A 14,362-nucleotide genomic window follows, 5' to 3' on the forward strand; every position below is an offset into this window, starting at 1 on the left:
TTCTAAGTAACACGTGGGTCAAAGAAGAAACCTCATGAGCAATTTTAAAATATTTTGAACTAAATGAAAATAAAAACACAACTTACCAAATTTTGGGCATGTAATAAAAGCAGTACTTAGAGGGAAATGTTTAGCACTGAATAAATATATATTAGAAAAAAGAAAGCTCTAAAATCCATCGTCTAAGCTTCTACTTTAGGAAACTAGAAAAAGAAGAGAAAATTGAATCCAAAGTGAGCAGAAGAAAAGAAACAATAAAAATTACAGTAGAAATCAGTGAAATTGAAAACAGGAAATCAATGAAACCAAAGCCTAGTTCTTTGAAAAGATCAGAAAATTGATAAGCTTCTAGCCAGGCTAAGAAGAAAGAGAGAAGACACAAATTACTAATATCTGAAAAAATTTTAAAAGGGACATCACTACAGATCCCATGGATATTAAAAGTATAAAAAAGGAATACCACAAACAACTCTCTGCCCATAAATTTGAAAACCTAGGAGAAATGGACCAGTTCCTTGATAGACGCAATCTACTAAAACTTATGCAAGAAGAAATAGACAATCTGAATAGGCCTATAACTATTAAAGAAATTGAAGTGACAATTAATAACTTTCCAAAACAGGAACTGCCAGTCCCAGATGAGTTCACTAACAAATATTTAAGGAGAAATTATACCAATTCCCTACACTCTCTTTCAGAGGGTTGAAGCTGAGGGAATACTTTCTAACTTATTCTATGAGGGCAACATTTCCTAATACCAAAATCAGACAGACAGTACAAGAAAACTGTATAGACCAATATCTCTCAAGAACGTACATGTAAAAATCTTCAACAAAATATTAGCAAATTAAATCCAACAATGTATGAAAAGAATCGTACATCATGAACAGGTGGAATTTACCCCAGATATGCAAGGCTGCTTCAACATTTGAAAATTTGGGACTTCCCTGGTGGTCCAGTTGTTAAGACTCCGTGCTCCCAATGCAGGGGGCCCGGGTTTGATCCCTGGTCAGGGAACTAGATCCTGCATGCCACAACTAAAGATCCCGCCTGCGACAATGAAGATCTTGCATGTGGCAATGAAGATCCTGCGTGTGACAACTAAGACCCAGTGCAGCCAAATAAATAAATAAATATTTTAAAAATCTGAAAAATCAATTAATGTAATCTATCACATCAATAGGCTAAAAAAGAAAAATCACCTGACCATATCAATAGATGCAGAAAAAGATTAGACAACATCCAGTACCTATTCATGATAAAACAAATGAACAAAAACACCCCCCCCAAAACAAAACCCAAAACCTCTCTCAGTAAAATAGGAATCGAGAACTTCCTCAACTTGATAAAGAATATCTATTAAAAACCTAATGGTGAGAAGCTAACCTAATGGTGAGAAGCTTGGTGCTTTCCCAGTAAGATCTGGAACAAGGCAAGAATGTCCCCTCTTACCACTCTTCTTCAACACCCTGCTAGAAGTCCTAGTTAATGCAATAAGATAAGGAAATAAAAGGTATGCAGATTTCCAAGGAAGAAATAAAGCTGTATTTGTTTGCAGATCACATGATCATCTATGTAGAAAATCTAAAAGAACTGACCAAAAACTCCTGAAACTAATAAGCAATTATAGCAACATTCCAGGATGCAAGGTTAGTATGAAAAATTCAATCACTTTCCTATATGCCAGCAAAAAAAGGAAAGCCCACAACTAGAAATACAAACTGTATGAAAGGAAAAATCTCATTGGTAAAAGCAAATATACAGTAAAAGTCTAAACCAACCACATATAACGCGAATAGGAAGATTAAAAGATGAAAGTCATAAAATCATCTATATCCACAATAAGTAGTTAAGGGATATACAAAACAAAAAGATGTAAAATATGATGTCAAAAACAGTAAATGTGGCAGGGAGAGGAAAAAAAAAAAGCAAGGTTGTTAAATGCTTTCGAACTTAAGAGATCAACAACTTAAAAAACCCACACATATATGGATTGCTATATTTAAACCACATGCTAACCACAAACCAAAAACCTATAATAGACACACACACAAAAAAAGAGAAAGAAATTCAAAAATAACACCAAAGATAGTCATCAAATCACATGGGAAGAGAACAAAAGAAGAAGAAAGGAACAGAAAAGAACTATAAAAATAACCCCAAAATAATGAACAAAATGGCAGTAAGTACATTAAATGTAATGGACTAAATGCTCCAATTAAAAGACATAGAGTGGCTGAGTGGATATAAAAAAAGACCCACATGTATGCTGCCTACAAGAGACTCATTTTAGACCTAAAGACACACAGAGATTGAAAGTGAGGGGATGGAAAAAGCTATTCCATGCAAATGGAAATGATTATAATAGATGACTATGAACAATTATATGCCAATAAAATGGACAACCTAGAAGAAATGGACAAATTCCTGGAAATGTACAACCTCCCAAGACTGAACAGGAAGAAATAGAAAATATGAACAGACCAATTACCAGGAATGAAATTGAATAAGTAATATAAAAAAAAAAAAGTCCAGAACCAGATGGTCCAGACTCTTTAGAGACAAGTTAATACATATCCTTATCAAACTATTCAAAAAATTGCAGAGGAACGAACACTTCCAAAATCATTCTACAAGGCCAGCATCATCCAGATACCAAAATCAGACAAAGATAGAACAAAAAAAGAAAATTACAGGCCAACATCACTGGTGAACATAAATGCAAAAATTCTCAACAAAATATTCGCAAACCAAATTCAACAATACATTAAAAGGACCATACACCATGATCAAGTGGGATTTATCCCAGGGATGCAAAGATGGTTTAATATCCACAAAGCAAGCAATGTGATACACCACATTAACAAACTGAAGAGTAAAAATCACACAATCATCTCAATAGGTATGGAAAAACCATTTGACAAACTACAACATCCATTTATGATAAAAATTCTCAACAAAGCAGAGGGACTACACCTCAACATAATAAAGGCCATACACAACAAGCCCACAGCTAACATCATACACTGTGTTGAAAAGCTCAAAGCATTTACTCTAGGGTCAGGAACAAGACAAGGATGCCCATTATCACCATTTTTATTCAACATAATATTGGAAGTCTTAACCACAGCAATTAGACAAGAAAAAGAAATAAAAGGAGTCCAAATTGGAAAGGAAGAAGTAAAACTCACCATTTAGAGATGACATGATACTATACATAGAAAATCCTAAAGATGCCACCAAAAAACTACTAGAACCCAACAATGAATTCAGTAAAGTTGCAGAATACAAATTTAATATACAGAAATATGTTGCATTTCTATACACTAACAGTGAACTATTAGAAAGGAATTTAACAATCCCATGTACAGTTGCATCAAAAAGAATAAAATATCTCAGAATAAATCTAGCTAAGGAGGTAAAAGACCTTTACTTGGAAAACTGTAAGACACTGTTGAAAGAAACTGAAGATGACACAGATGGAAAGATATACCATACTCATGGATTGGAAGAATTAATATTGTTAAAATCCTCATACTACCCAAGGTAATCAACAGGTTCAATGCAATCCCTATCAAAATACCAATGGCATTTTTCACAGAATTAGAAAAAAATAATTCTAAAATTTGTATGGAAACACAGAAGATCCTGAATGGCCAAAACAATTTTGAGAAAGAAGAATAAAGCTGGAGGTATCACACTCCCTGATTTCAAACTATATTACGAAGTTACAGTCATCAAAACCATATGGTACTGGCACAAAAACAGACACACAGATCAATGGAACAGAATAGAGAGCCCAGAAATAAACCCACATTATATGGGCAATTAATCTACAAAAAAATATGCAAGAATATACAATGGGGAAAAGATACCCTCTTCAATATTACTCAGCCATAAAAAGGAAGGAAACTGGGTCATTTGTAGAGACATGGATGGACCTAGAGACTGTCATACAGAGTGAAGTAAGTCAGAAAGAGAAAAACAAATATCGTATATTAACACATATATGTGGAATCTAGAAAAATGGTACAGATGAACTGGTGTTTGCAAGGCAGAAATAGAGACACAGATGCAGAGAACAAACGTATGGACACCAAGAGGGGAAAGCGGGGGTGGGGGTGGGGGTGGGATGAATTGGGAGATTGGGATTGACATATATACACTAATATGTATAAAATAGATAACTAATAAGAACTTGCTGTATAGCACAGGGAACTCTACTTCACTGTACAGGAGAAACTAACACAACATTGTAAAACAACTATACCCCAATTAAAAAAAAAGACATAAGGTTGGATTGGATTAAAAAAAAAAAAGACAGCCTCTTCAATAAATGGTACTGGGAAACATGGACACTACATGCAAAAGAATCAAACTGGTACCTGCAAAAGAATCAAACTGGACTACTTTCTCATACCATATACAAAAATAAATTCAAAATGGATTAAAGGCTTAAACATAAGACCTGAAACCATAAAACTTTTAGAAGAAAACAGGCAGTATGCTCTTTGACATTGGCCTTAGTAATATTTTTTTGGATATGTTCCCTCAGAGACGGGGGAATGCGGGGAGGGGGAACTGGATGCAGGCCGTCAAAAGGTACAAACTTGCAGTTATAAAATAACTAAGCACTAGGAATGTAATGTATAACATGATAAATATAATAAACACTGCTGTGTGCTATGTATGAAAGTTGTTAAGAGAGTAAATCCTAAGAGTTCTCATCACAAGGAAATGTTTTTTCTATTTCTTTAATTTCATATTTATATGAGATGACGGATGTTCACTAAACTCACTGTGGTCATCATTTCATGATGTAGGTAAGCCAAATCATTATGCTCTACATCTTAAACTTACACAGTGCTGTAAGTCAACTATATCAACAAAACTGGGACGAAATATTATGGTATACAACTCAGGAAGAAAAGACTCTGTGGTATTGGTGAAAGAATAGACAACGAGATCAGTGAAACAGAGATGAATAGGTGGAGAACAGAGAATTTTAGGGCAGTGAAACTATTCTGTATGATACTGTAACAGTGGATATATGTCATTATACGTTTGTCCATCCCATGGAATGTACAACACCAAGAGTGAACCCTGATGAAAACTGCAGACTTTGGCTAACTAGGATGTGTGGATATAGGTTCATTTGTAACAAATGTACCACTCTGGTGGGGGGATGTTGGTAATGATGGAGGTTATAGATGAGTGGGGAAATCTCTGTACCTTCTGCTCAATTTTGCTGTGAATGTAAAACTGCTCTAAAAAAATAAATCTATTTTTTAAAAAGGAAGAGAAGATGGGAGGAGATGATGGTGGGGATGTGATGCAGGGCTCTACCTCCTATGGGGGATGGGGGTGGGGCAGTGGCAGAAGCATGGGATTGGGGTGGGGTGCTGGAAGTCACCAGCAGTCAGACTTGGGGCTGTCCTCAGCTTGGGAGAGGGGCAGAGTCCAGTGGACCTGCTGCCCCACCTAAGTGCTCAGCTGCCCCATCATCTGGAGGCCAAGATTCTGCCTTTGCTGATGAGGCTGGAAGAGACTCTGAGGCTTCTGTAAAAGTAGGGATGTCCCCCACTTCCCCAGCCCCATCTTAAGGATGCAGGTCTGTGTTTGGACCCAGGACATTTGCACAGATGTTCAGGAAGGACAGGGTGAGCCAGGGAGGTGTGGGTGAAGGAGCCCTGAGAAACCCTTGGGTGGAGCTGGAGGATGGAGAGTGAGGAAGGCTGGCAGGGGTACCTTGGAGGCAGCCCAGGAGCCCAAAGACCCAGCCCCGCAGGGCTGCGTGAGTCTGCCGTCCGTCCACGGTTGGGTCATCTGCCCACAGGCTCAGCCAGTAGCCACGGCAGAAGGAGGCCACTTGCTGGCATAGGAAGAGGAAAAGTGCATGGAGGCAGAGCGGGGTGCCCACAGCTCGTAGGTAGGTCAGGTACATGGTAGCCTTCACCTGTAGCACACGTAGGAGAGATGGGGGCAGAGAGACACCCCAGGGGGAGAGAGGAAAGGCCAGGTGGGGCTCCCAAAACTTGCCAGTGGGGCAGATGGAACCACCATGCAATACCTCCCACCTGGAGTATCCTCTCCCCTCCAGGCCCGCCCAGCCTCAGGACCCCCTTCCTCTATGGCTCCCAGATGGCAGTGGGAGCCTTAAAGGGGACAGGCTGTGGCACTTTCTGAGTTTGGAGTGATTTATTGAACACCTACTATGGGACAAGCATGTGTCTCCATCCTCATCATAATTCCCACCTGACAGATAGGGAAACTGAGGCACAGAGAGGTTAAGCCACTTGTTTAAAGTCTGGTTCCTACAAATCTGAAATTCTCCATGCAGCTGCAGCCAGAGTGAACTTTTGAAAACATCCACTTGCTGTTGAAAACATCTTGCTGTTGCTAACCTGCCCTGGACTTTCTCTTGCTCTGAGAAGAAATTCTAAACCTCTTGTACACTCTTTCACCTTACCGTCTACGCACTATCCACTGGTTTCATGGGATCCCTTTCTTTTCTCTGGCACCCTGAGCTCCTTCTCACCTCAGAGTCTCTGCCCCTGCTGTTCCCTCTGCCTGGAATGCTCCTCCCCCTGCTCTTTCCATGGCTACTTCCTTCGCATCCTTCAGGGATGTCAAATGTCACTCCTCAGAGCATCCTATCCAAGCAGGTCCCTGATCCTTGGTCGGTCCCTGTCTCATCACTTTCTTTATTTTGTTTATAGCATTTATCACTACCTGATATCACCTTGCTTATTAGCATAATTGTTTTCTCACTCTCTCCCCTGCCCCCCACCACTAGCCTGCAAGGTCCACCAAGGCAGAAACTTTGTCTGGCACACAGTGGGGGTTCTGCAAATGTCTTCTGGATGGATGAGTAGGTGGATGGTTGAGTGGGCGAATGGGTAAGTAAATGGGTAGGTGGGTGGGTGGATGAATAAATGAGTGGGTCTGTAGGAGGGTGGGTGGATAAATGAGCGGATGGATGGATGGATGGCAGGGTGGCAGATGGGTGGATGGTTGTGTGAGATGGATAGAAGAGTGAGTAGATGGGTAGATGGATGGATGGGTGAGTGGGATGGATGGGTGAATAGGTGGAAAGGTAAATGGATGGATGGATGAATGAGTAGGTAGGTGGGTGAATGGGTGGGGGATGGGTGGACAAAGCAGCATAGGAGAGAAGAAGTAGTACAAGTTTCAGATTCAGACTGTCCTAGGTTTGAGTCCCAAGTTGCTCACTTGCTAGCTGTGAGAACACAAATGTCTAAACTCTTTAAGAACCCAGTTTCTTCATCTCTACAATGGAGCTATCACCATCTGATTTTAGGGTGGTTGTGGGCATTAAGAAGTATGAAGTATCTAGAATCTTACGTGGCACATAGTAGGTGTTCAATAAAGGTGAGTCGTCCCCCCAGCCCCATCCCCCCCCAAGTGCTGTATCTCTTGGGAGGTCCTGAGTCCCCGGGGGCAGCAGCGGCAGTGGATGTGGAGAGGGGGAGGGAGCAGCGGGTGGTTACCCTGCCATATTGCATGCTGTCCTCTCCTTTTGGCTGTCCTGCCCCCTCAGGATCATCTAGGGGAACCCCTGTCTGGGCCTCTGAAGTGGCGCTGTCCTTCTCAGGGACTAACTTCATGGACCTGTCATTTAGAGGAAATGAGGACAAATCAGTGTCTCTCTTCGTGGGGTGTATATGCCCAACCCTCATGGCCACTGGAAGCCACTGAGCCACTCTCTCATTCATTCATTCAACTAACGTACTGAGCACCAACTAGGTGCCATGCCCCAGTCCTCCCTCTGTGGTGCCCAGCTAGATGCCACCTATCACCCCAGAGTCAGGCAAGCCTGTTCTTCCGACGCCATCTCATTGAATGAACTTATTTGCCAACTTTGGAACCTGGTTTTCATTTTGGTCTAAGCTTTGCTGCAATCATTTTGCACCTGCTGTTTATTCTCAGATTTGTCAGTCCAGGTTTGCAGGAAGTCAGCTTTGCACAATTCAGATGCTGAAGGTTTCTTGAGTGTTCCTTTTATCTGTGGCTGAGTAGGCTGACAACCTTAAATGTGAATTACCATCTGCTAACTGTGAAACCATGGGCAGCTGACAATCTCTCTGTGCCTCAGTTTCCTCAGGTGTAAAATGGGGATAATCTATGTCTCCCTGGCTGCCTATCTGTCTGTCTATCAATCAATCTATTTATTCACCTATCCATCTTTGTGATATTGTGATTTATGTTAAGAAATATGTACTTGGTCTTTGACCCCATCCCTGGCACAGAGTTCCTAAAACCCTTGTAAATTCCTAAGTGATAAGAGCCCTAGGAGCATCTTTTGTTCTACTGAGGTGACTCTGGGTGGGCTCCTGGGTGGCTCCTGGTTGGGGGCTGGTCACCAGAAAGACTAAGCCATGACTAGAAGCTTGGAATTTTCAGCCCCACCCACATTCTCCAGAGAGGGAAGAGGGGCTGGAAATGGAGTTAATAATGGATGATGCCCACACGAGGAAGCCTCCATAAAACCCCAACAGTATGGGATTCGGGGTGCTTCCAGGTTAGTGGACACATCCACATACCCAGAGATTGATACACCAAGCTCCACGGGGACAGAAGCTCCTGCATGTGGGACCCTCCCAGACCTCGTCCTGTGAATCTCCTCAGCTGGCTGTTCTGTCTCCTTTGTCACATCCTTTAATAGACTGCCAAATGTACGTGTTTCCCTGAGTTCTGTGAGCTGTTCTGGCAAATTACTTGAACTCGAGGAGGGGGTGATGCAAACCCCCATTTTGTCCCCAAGTAGGACAGAAGTTGTGGAAACCCTGGAGACCTACTACTTGCAATTGGCATCTGAAGTGGGGGGAGCAGACTTGAGGGACTGAGCCCTTAACCTGTGGGATCTGACATCTCCAGATAGTGTCAGAACTGAGTTGTGGAGAATTGCTTGGTGTGAAGGTTTGCGGGGGGGCAGGGGGCACCCATCTGGTGTCAGAGTGAACGTTGTAGTTGTGTGAGAGTAATGGAGAGAAAGAGGGAAGACTAGCAGGTTTTTCCAATACAATATTTATCTATCTACATCCATCTGTCTATGAACTCTATCTATCATCTATCTGTCTATTCATCCATTCATCATCTATCTGTTTGTCTGTCACCCTATTTGTCTACCTACCTACTTACCTCTCTACCTATTATCTACCTATCTGGTCTTACTTAGGATACTGTGCACTGTGAAGACGGTGGGCCGGTCCAGTGTGTGGCCCAGGAGTACTCTGGCTGGCTAGCTGGGATGGGAGGAACTGGGGCCCAACCTCAGGGACCGAGGCCCTCCGGTTCCCCCTGCAGTTCCCTAACAGCTGGCACTTAAGCTCACACTCTCTGGTTCCCAGTAGTCTGTTGTTCTGTTTCACAAGGTCACTTTCCATAAAAAGGGAGAGCGCAGGAGTCCAGCTATGGCCTGGCTAAAGGGGGCAGCAGGCCTCCTCCTGGTGGCCCCCACCAGCACCAAGCGATGCTGATGTCCTTCAGAGCATGAATGACAGGGCCTGGCACGGACATTAACAACTATGGCGTGGATCCTTCTTTGGAGCTGGCCCTGCCCCACTCCAGCCATGACAACTCTGATAAACTTTAAGGGATTCATCACATCTGAGGGCAAACTGGTCATCCTGTGAACAGAACATGTGGGGACTTAATCATTGTGGCTAATTGACTGTCAAATAGTCTCTGGTGAATTATCCCACGGCTGAGCCCCATGGTGGGTCTTAAGCAGATGTTCAATCCAGAATGGTTGAGATGCAGGTGGTGACACAGCCGCCTTGCTTCAGCCTCAGCTTTTGTGCCCTCCCCAAGCTCTGCACCAGAGCAAACTCACCTCTCCGGTCCACCCTCAGGCCTCCCACCTCCAGCAGAGCCTCTGCGGTCCTTGGCACTGGCCGGGGGTTCCGTTTCTGCAAGGTCAAGGGAGCCGTGTCACTCTATGGGGGTCGGTACCTCAGAGTCTGGATGCCAGCTTTGACACCCATGGGCTGTGCAGCCTCCGCTCGCTGAGCGTCCATTTTCTCTGATCTGCCCCCTCCCCCCTCTCTCCATCCTCCCTGGGTTCTTCCAGGAACATTATTCATTCATTCACTTATTCAGTTGGCAAATATAATCAAGCATCGGCTATGAACTTGGGGCTGGGAAACAGCAGGAAACACTGCACATAGTCCAAAAGCTCGGGTCTCCCCAATACCCTTGCATAAGCAATCCATTGTGTCTGCGATGTTCTTTTCCAGTTAGCTCTCACCCAACCTCAGGTGTCATCTCCCCCAGGGAAGGACCCTCCTGCCCACCATCCCCAAGCCGGGAAGGTTCCATCTTCAAGCTCCAGGAGGTTGACACCGTGAACCAACACTTAGGGTTTTTACCAGGGTGAGCCAGGGCTCAACAGAGGAGGCAGAGCCTGGGATGGGGGACCTGGCTGTGAAACCCCCTCTGTCATGCAGGGACAGCACACAGCCTGCAGTTGGAGGTTCAAAGCCCAACACTGCCACTTATGAGCCGGGTAAACTTGGACGAGTTCCTTAACTTCTGGGCCTCAGTCCTCATCTGTAAAATGGAGCTAAGTACAGTACTGACCTCACAGGGGCTAAGTGGTGATTAAATGAGTGAATGGAGGGGCCCCTGGCTGTTCTTTATCACTCACTGTGGCTGTGCTTGGATCACTGACTTCACTTCCAGAACACTGTCATTTTTCCAGTGGGCACTGTGTTCTCTGGATTAGTAGAAGCCCTAGCTGGCATGTTGGGGGCCTCTGGCCTCAAGGCACCAAATGACCTCTTTGCTCAGTCTCTGTAGCAGTTTCAAGCACAGACCCTGGAGTTGAACACACCCAAATTCTAATGTGACCTTGGGCAAATTATTTAACTCTCTTCGGCCTGAGTTGCTTATCTGAAAAGTGGCAGCCGTAATTGCAGGGGTCCCCCAGGGGTGTTGTGGAGACCACATGAGACAATGCATGTTTATAGAAGCACTTAGCACAGCCCCTGGCTCACAGAAGGTGCCACGGGCTCTTACTGGGGGCTGGGTGGCCTTGTGGGAGAGTGTCTGCCTCCAGGCCTGGGCCTGCAGGGAGGGTGTGGCCAGAGTGCTTCACTAGCCAGTGGGATCTGTGGAACCTTCTCCCCAAGGGTGACAGAAGCCAGGCACAGGGTAGCCCAGCCAGTACCTCCTTCTCCTCCATCTCCTGGCTGTCTGGCTCCATCCAGAAGGCCCGCCAGGGTCCCCTTCCTGTGCAGAAGCTCCTGGAAGGAACCCATCTCTGCAATGGCCCCATCTTCCAGCACCACGATCCAATCAGCCTGGGGCAGGACGTGGAGCGCGTGGGTGACGAGAATCCGTGTCTGGGCAGGAAGGGATGGAATTTACACTCGTGCGCTTGACCACTGTTCCAGAGCTGGGGGAATGGGCCGGGAATGTCCTGGGGCTCAGAGTGGGGAAAGCTCTCCTTCTTGTGCTCCTGCCCTTTTTCTCAAAAATAGCATGTCCCAACAGTGAAATAGAGGGACTCCTTCAACCTGTCTCGAAACCAGAAGACACGGAGTTCAACTGAACGTGGCCGGTGACCTGAGGCAGAGCTGTGGTAGTTTAACCACAGACCCAGAAGCAAGAAATGACTGCTCGGACTTCCCTGGTGGCGCAGTGGTTAAGAATATGCCTGCCAATGCAGGAGACACGGGTTTTGATCCCTGGTCTGGGAAGATCCCACATGCCACGGAGCAACAAAGCCCATGTGCCACAACTACTGAGCCTGTGCTCTAGGACTCATGTGCCATAACTACTGAAGCCTGTGCACCTAGAGCCTGTGCTCCGCAACAAGAGAAGCCACCACAATGAGAAGCCCGTGCACCGCAACAAAGAGTAGCCCCCGCTCACTGCAACTAGAGAAAGCCCGCACAGCAGTGAGGACCCAGCACAGCCAACAAAAGAAATGACTGCTGCTGTGAGCCACTGACATTTGGGGGTTGTTTGTTATGCAGCACTGTCACAGCAAAAGCTGACCATTACAAAGAGGAACACTGGATTCATGGAGAATGGTGGTAAGCAGACTTGGGTTAGGACTATCTCTGCCTTTGCTCTATGCCCTCTGAGACATTTTCCCAAACTTACCGTTCCCTGGAGCAGCCCATCAGGCCCAATGACCTGTTTGAAGACATGCTGGCCAACATGGGCGTCCAGGGCTGCCAGGGGGTCATCCAGCAGGTACACAGCAGCCTTCCTGTACACAGCCCGGGCCAGGCTCAGCCGCTGCTTCTGGCCCCCAGAGAGATTCATGCCCTGTGGCCATAAGAGAGAGACAGGGACCTGCGTCTACGCCTGCTGGGTGAAGCTGGTGTGACAGGGGCCAGGTCTGCTCATCAAAGTGAGCTGTGGCTCATGGGGCCTGTCCTCTAGGGCCACCTCCAGCTTGAAACGCTTGCTCTCAAGCCAACATCCCCCCCAGCTTCCACCCTGCCTGGCTTCTCCCCTTTCCAGACAAGCTTCCTGCACCCACTGCTCCCTCCACTTGAGTCTGGCTTCTGTTCCCATTTCTCCACTGATGCAGCCTTCCTCAAGGACACTGGTCACTCCCCTGTTGCCTAATCCAGTGGTAGCTTTTCAGTCCTTATGTTCTTATTTCCTTCCTTCCTTCTTTTCTTTTCTTTTCTTTTTTCTTCCATTCTCTTCCTCCCTTCCTCTCTTCCTTCCTTTTGTTCTTTCACTTGTTCATTCATTCCACTCATATTTACTGCATGGCTATTATGTACCCAGCAGTGTTCTAGGCTCTGGGGACACAGCAATGAACAAAACCTCATCCCTGCTTTCATGGATCCTTCACTCTAATGAGGATGGGGTGGGATAGAGATAATCAATAAACAAACACATAAAATGTTATCACCTATCAGATGGTGTTATACACCATGAAGAATAATAGAGAAGGGGAAGGGTGTAGGGTGTACTGGCATGAGCAGGGTTGCTGTGCTGGGTAAGGTGGTCAGGGAAAGCTACTCTCCACTAAGAGACTTGACGGGATGAACCATGTGAACTCCTGAGAAACAGCTTTACAAGCAGAGAGAACAGCAGGTGCAAAGGCCCTGAGGTAGGAGCGTACTTTGGGTGTTCCAGGAACATCGTGGAGATCCATGTGGCTGGAGAGAAGCAGGAAAGAGGGAGCATGATGGGAGATGAAGTCGGAGATAACTGGGGTCAGATCGTGGGGGTGCGCCTTGTCAGTGATGGTCAGCACTGTGGCTATAACTCTGAGGGGATGGGGAGACCTGGAGGGTTCTGAGCAGACAAAGGACATGAACTGACAGATCTGAAAAGAATCCCTTTGGCTGCTGCACTGGGATTAGCCTGTTAGGGGTGAGGACAGAAACAAGGAGGGCAGTCAGGGGCTCCTGCAGCAATGTGGGAGAGCTGATGTGGGGACTGGAACATTCTGGATCTGCCTCAAAGGTGGATCCAACAGGATTTGCTGATGAATTAGATGTGGGTGTAAGAAAAAGAGAGGAATTGAGGAGGACACCAAGGTTTTGGATCTGAGCTCTGAAAGGATGGAACTTCCACCACCCAGGATGGGGCGAGCTTCGGGGGAGGAGGTAACGGGAAATCACGTTTGGTTTAGGATGTGACACAGCTGGACAGACGTAGCCGGCAGCAGGCACCCCCTCCTGATACCCCTTTCCCTTGGCTGCACGATGCCTCATCCTCCTCCCTAGATGTTCCTTCTCAGCTGATCTCTCTGGCTCCTCCAGACCCTTTCCAGGGCCCTCTCCTCTTCCCTAGAGGAAACCTCACCCATTTACTTGACTTAAACTTCCACTATTCCACTCTCAATTCCCTAATCTGGGGGTCAGGAAGTGTTTTCTGTAAAGGACCAGAAAGTAACTACTTAAAGCTTTGTGGGCACCCCACCCCACCCCCACTGCCCTGGTCTCTGTCACAACTGCTCATCTCTGCCCTTATCGTGCAAGAGCAGCCATGGACCACAGGTAAATGAATGTGCATGGCTGGGTCCCAATAAAACTTTATTTACAAACCCAGACGGTGGGCCAGATTCGACCTGTGGGTCATAAGTTGCCAATCCCTGCCCAACTCACAGCTCCGGATGCATACATCCTGTTTATTGGACATCTCTGCCCAGACCCTTTGGTGAGGTCCAGAGAGGAGAAGCAGTTTGACCAGTGTCACCCAGAGAGGCAAGGCAGGAGCCTGGATCACCTCATTCCCAGTTGTTGGAGAGCCCCTCACCACCAAGCCCTGCCATGTCTCCCAGCCTCTCCTCGGTCTCTATTTTCAACCATTCACTCATTAATAACTATTTATTGAGTGCCTGCTATGTGCTTGGCTCTGAGCT

At 45.7% G+C, this 14,362-nt stretch overlaps 1 protein-coding gene across 1 annotated transcript in view; it reads right to left on the bottom strand.

Moving 5' to 3' along the window:
* Nucleotides 1-14,362, bottom strand: part of ABCC6 (ATP binding cassette subfamily C member 6) — a 57,391-nt gene that overhangs the window by 15,328 nt on the left and 27,701 nt on the right. The window contains exons 18-22 of the mRNA XM_060031812.1: nucleotides 12,133-12,300; nucleotides 11,192-11,366; nucleotides 9,857-9,932; nucleotides 7,512-7,632; nucleotides 5,749-5,956 (exon numbers count right to left, since the gene is read on the bottom strand). Of these exons, the coding sequence (XP_059887795.1) occupies nucleotides 5,749-5,956; nucleotides 7,512-7,632; nucleotides 9,857-9,932; nucleotides 11,192-11,366; nucleotides 12,133-12,300 (748 nt within the window). The remainder of the gene's footprint in view (nucleotides 1-5,748; nucleotides 5,957-7,511; nucleotides 7,633-9,856; nucleotides 9,933-11,191; nucleotides 11,367-12,132; nucleotides 12,301-14,362) is intronic.

The sequence above is a fragment of the Delphinus delphis genome, chromosome 15 (assembly GCF_949987515.2).
Source record: "Delphinus delphis chromosome 15, mDelDel1.2, whole genome shotgun sequence".
In the NCBI taxonomy this organism is placed as follows: domain Eukaryota; kingdom Metazoa; phylum Chordata; class Mammalia; order Artiodactyla; family Delphinidae; genus Delphinus; species Delphinus delphis.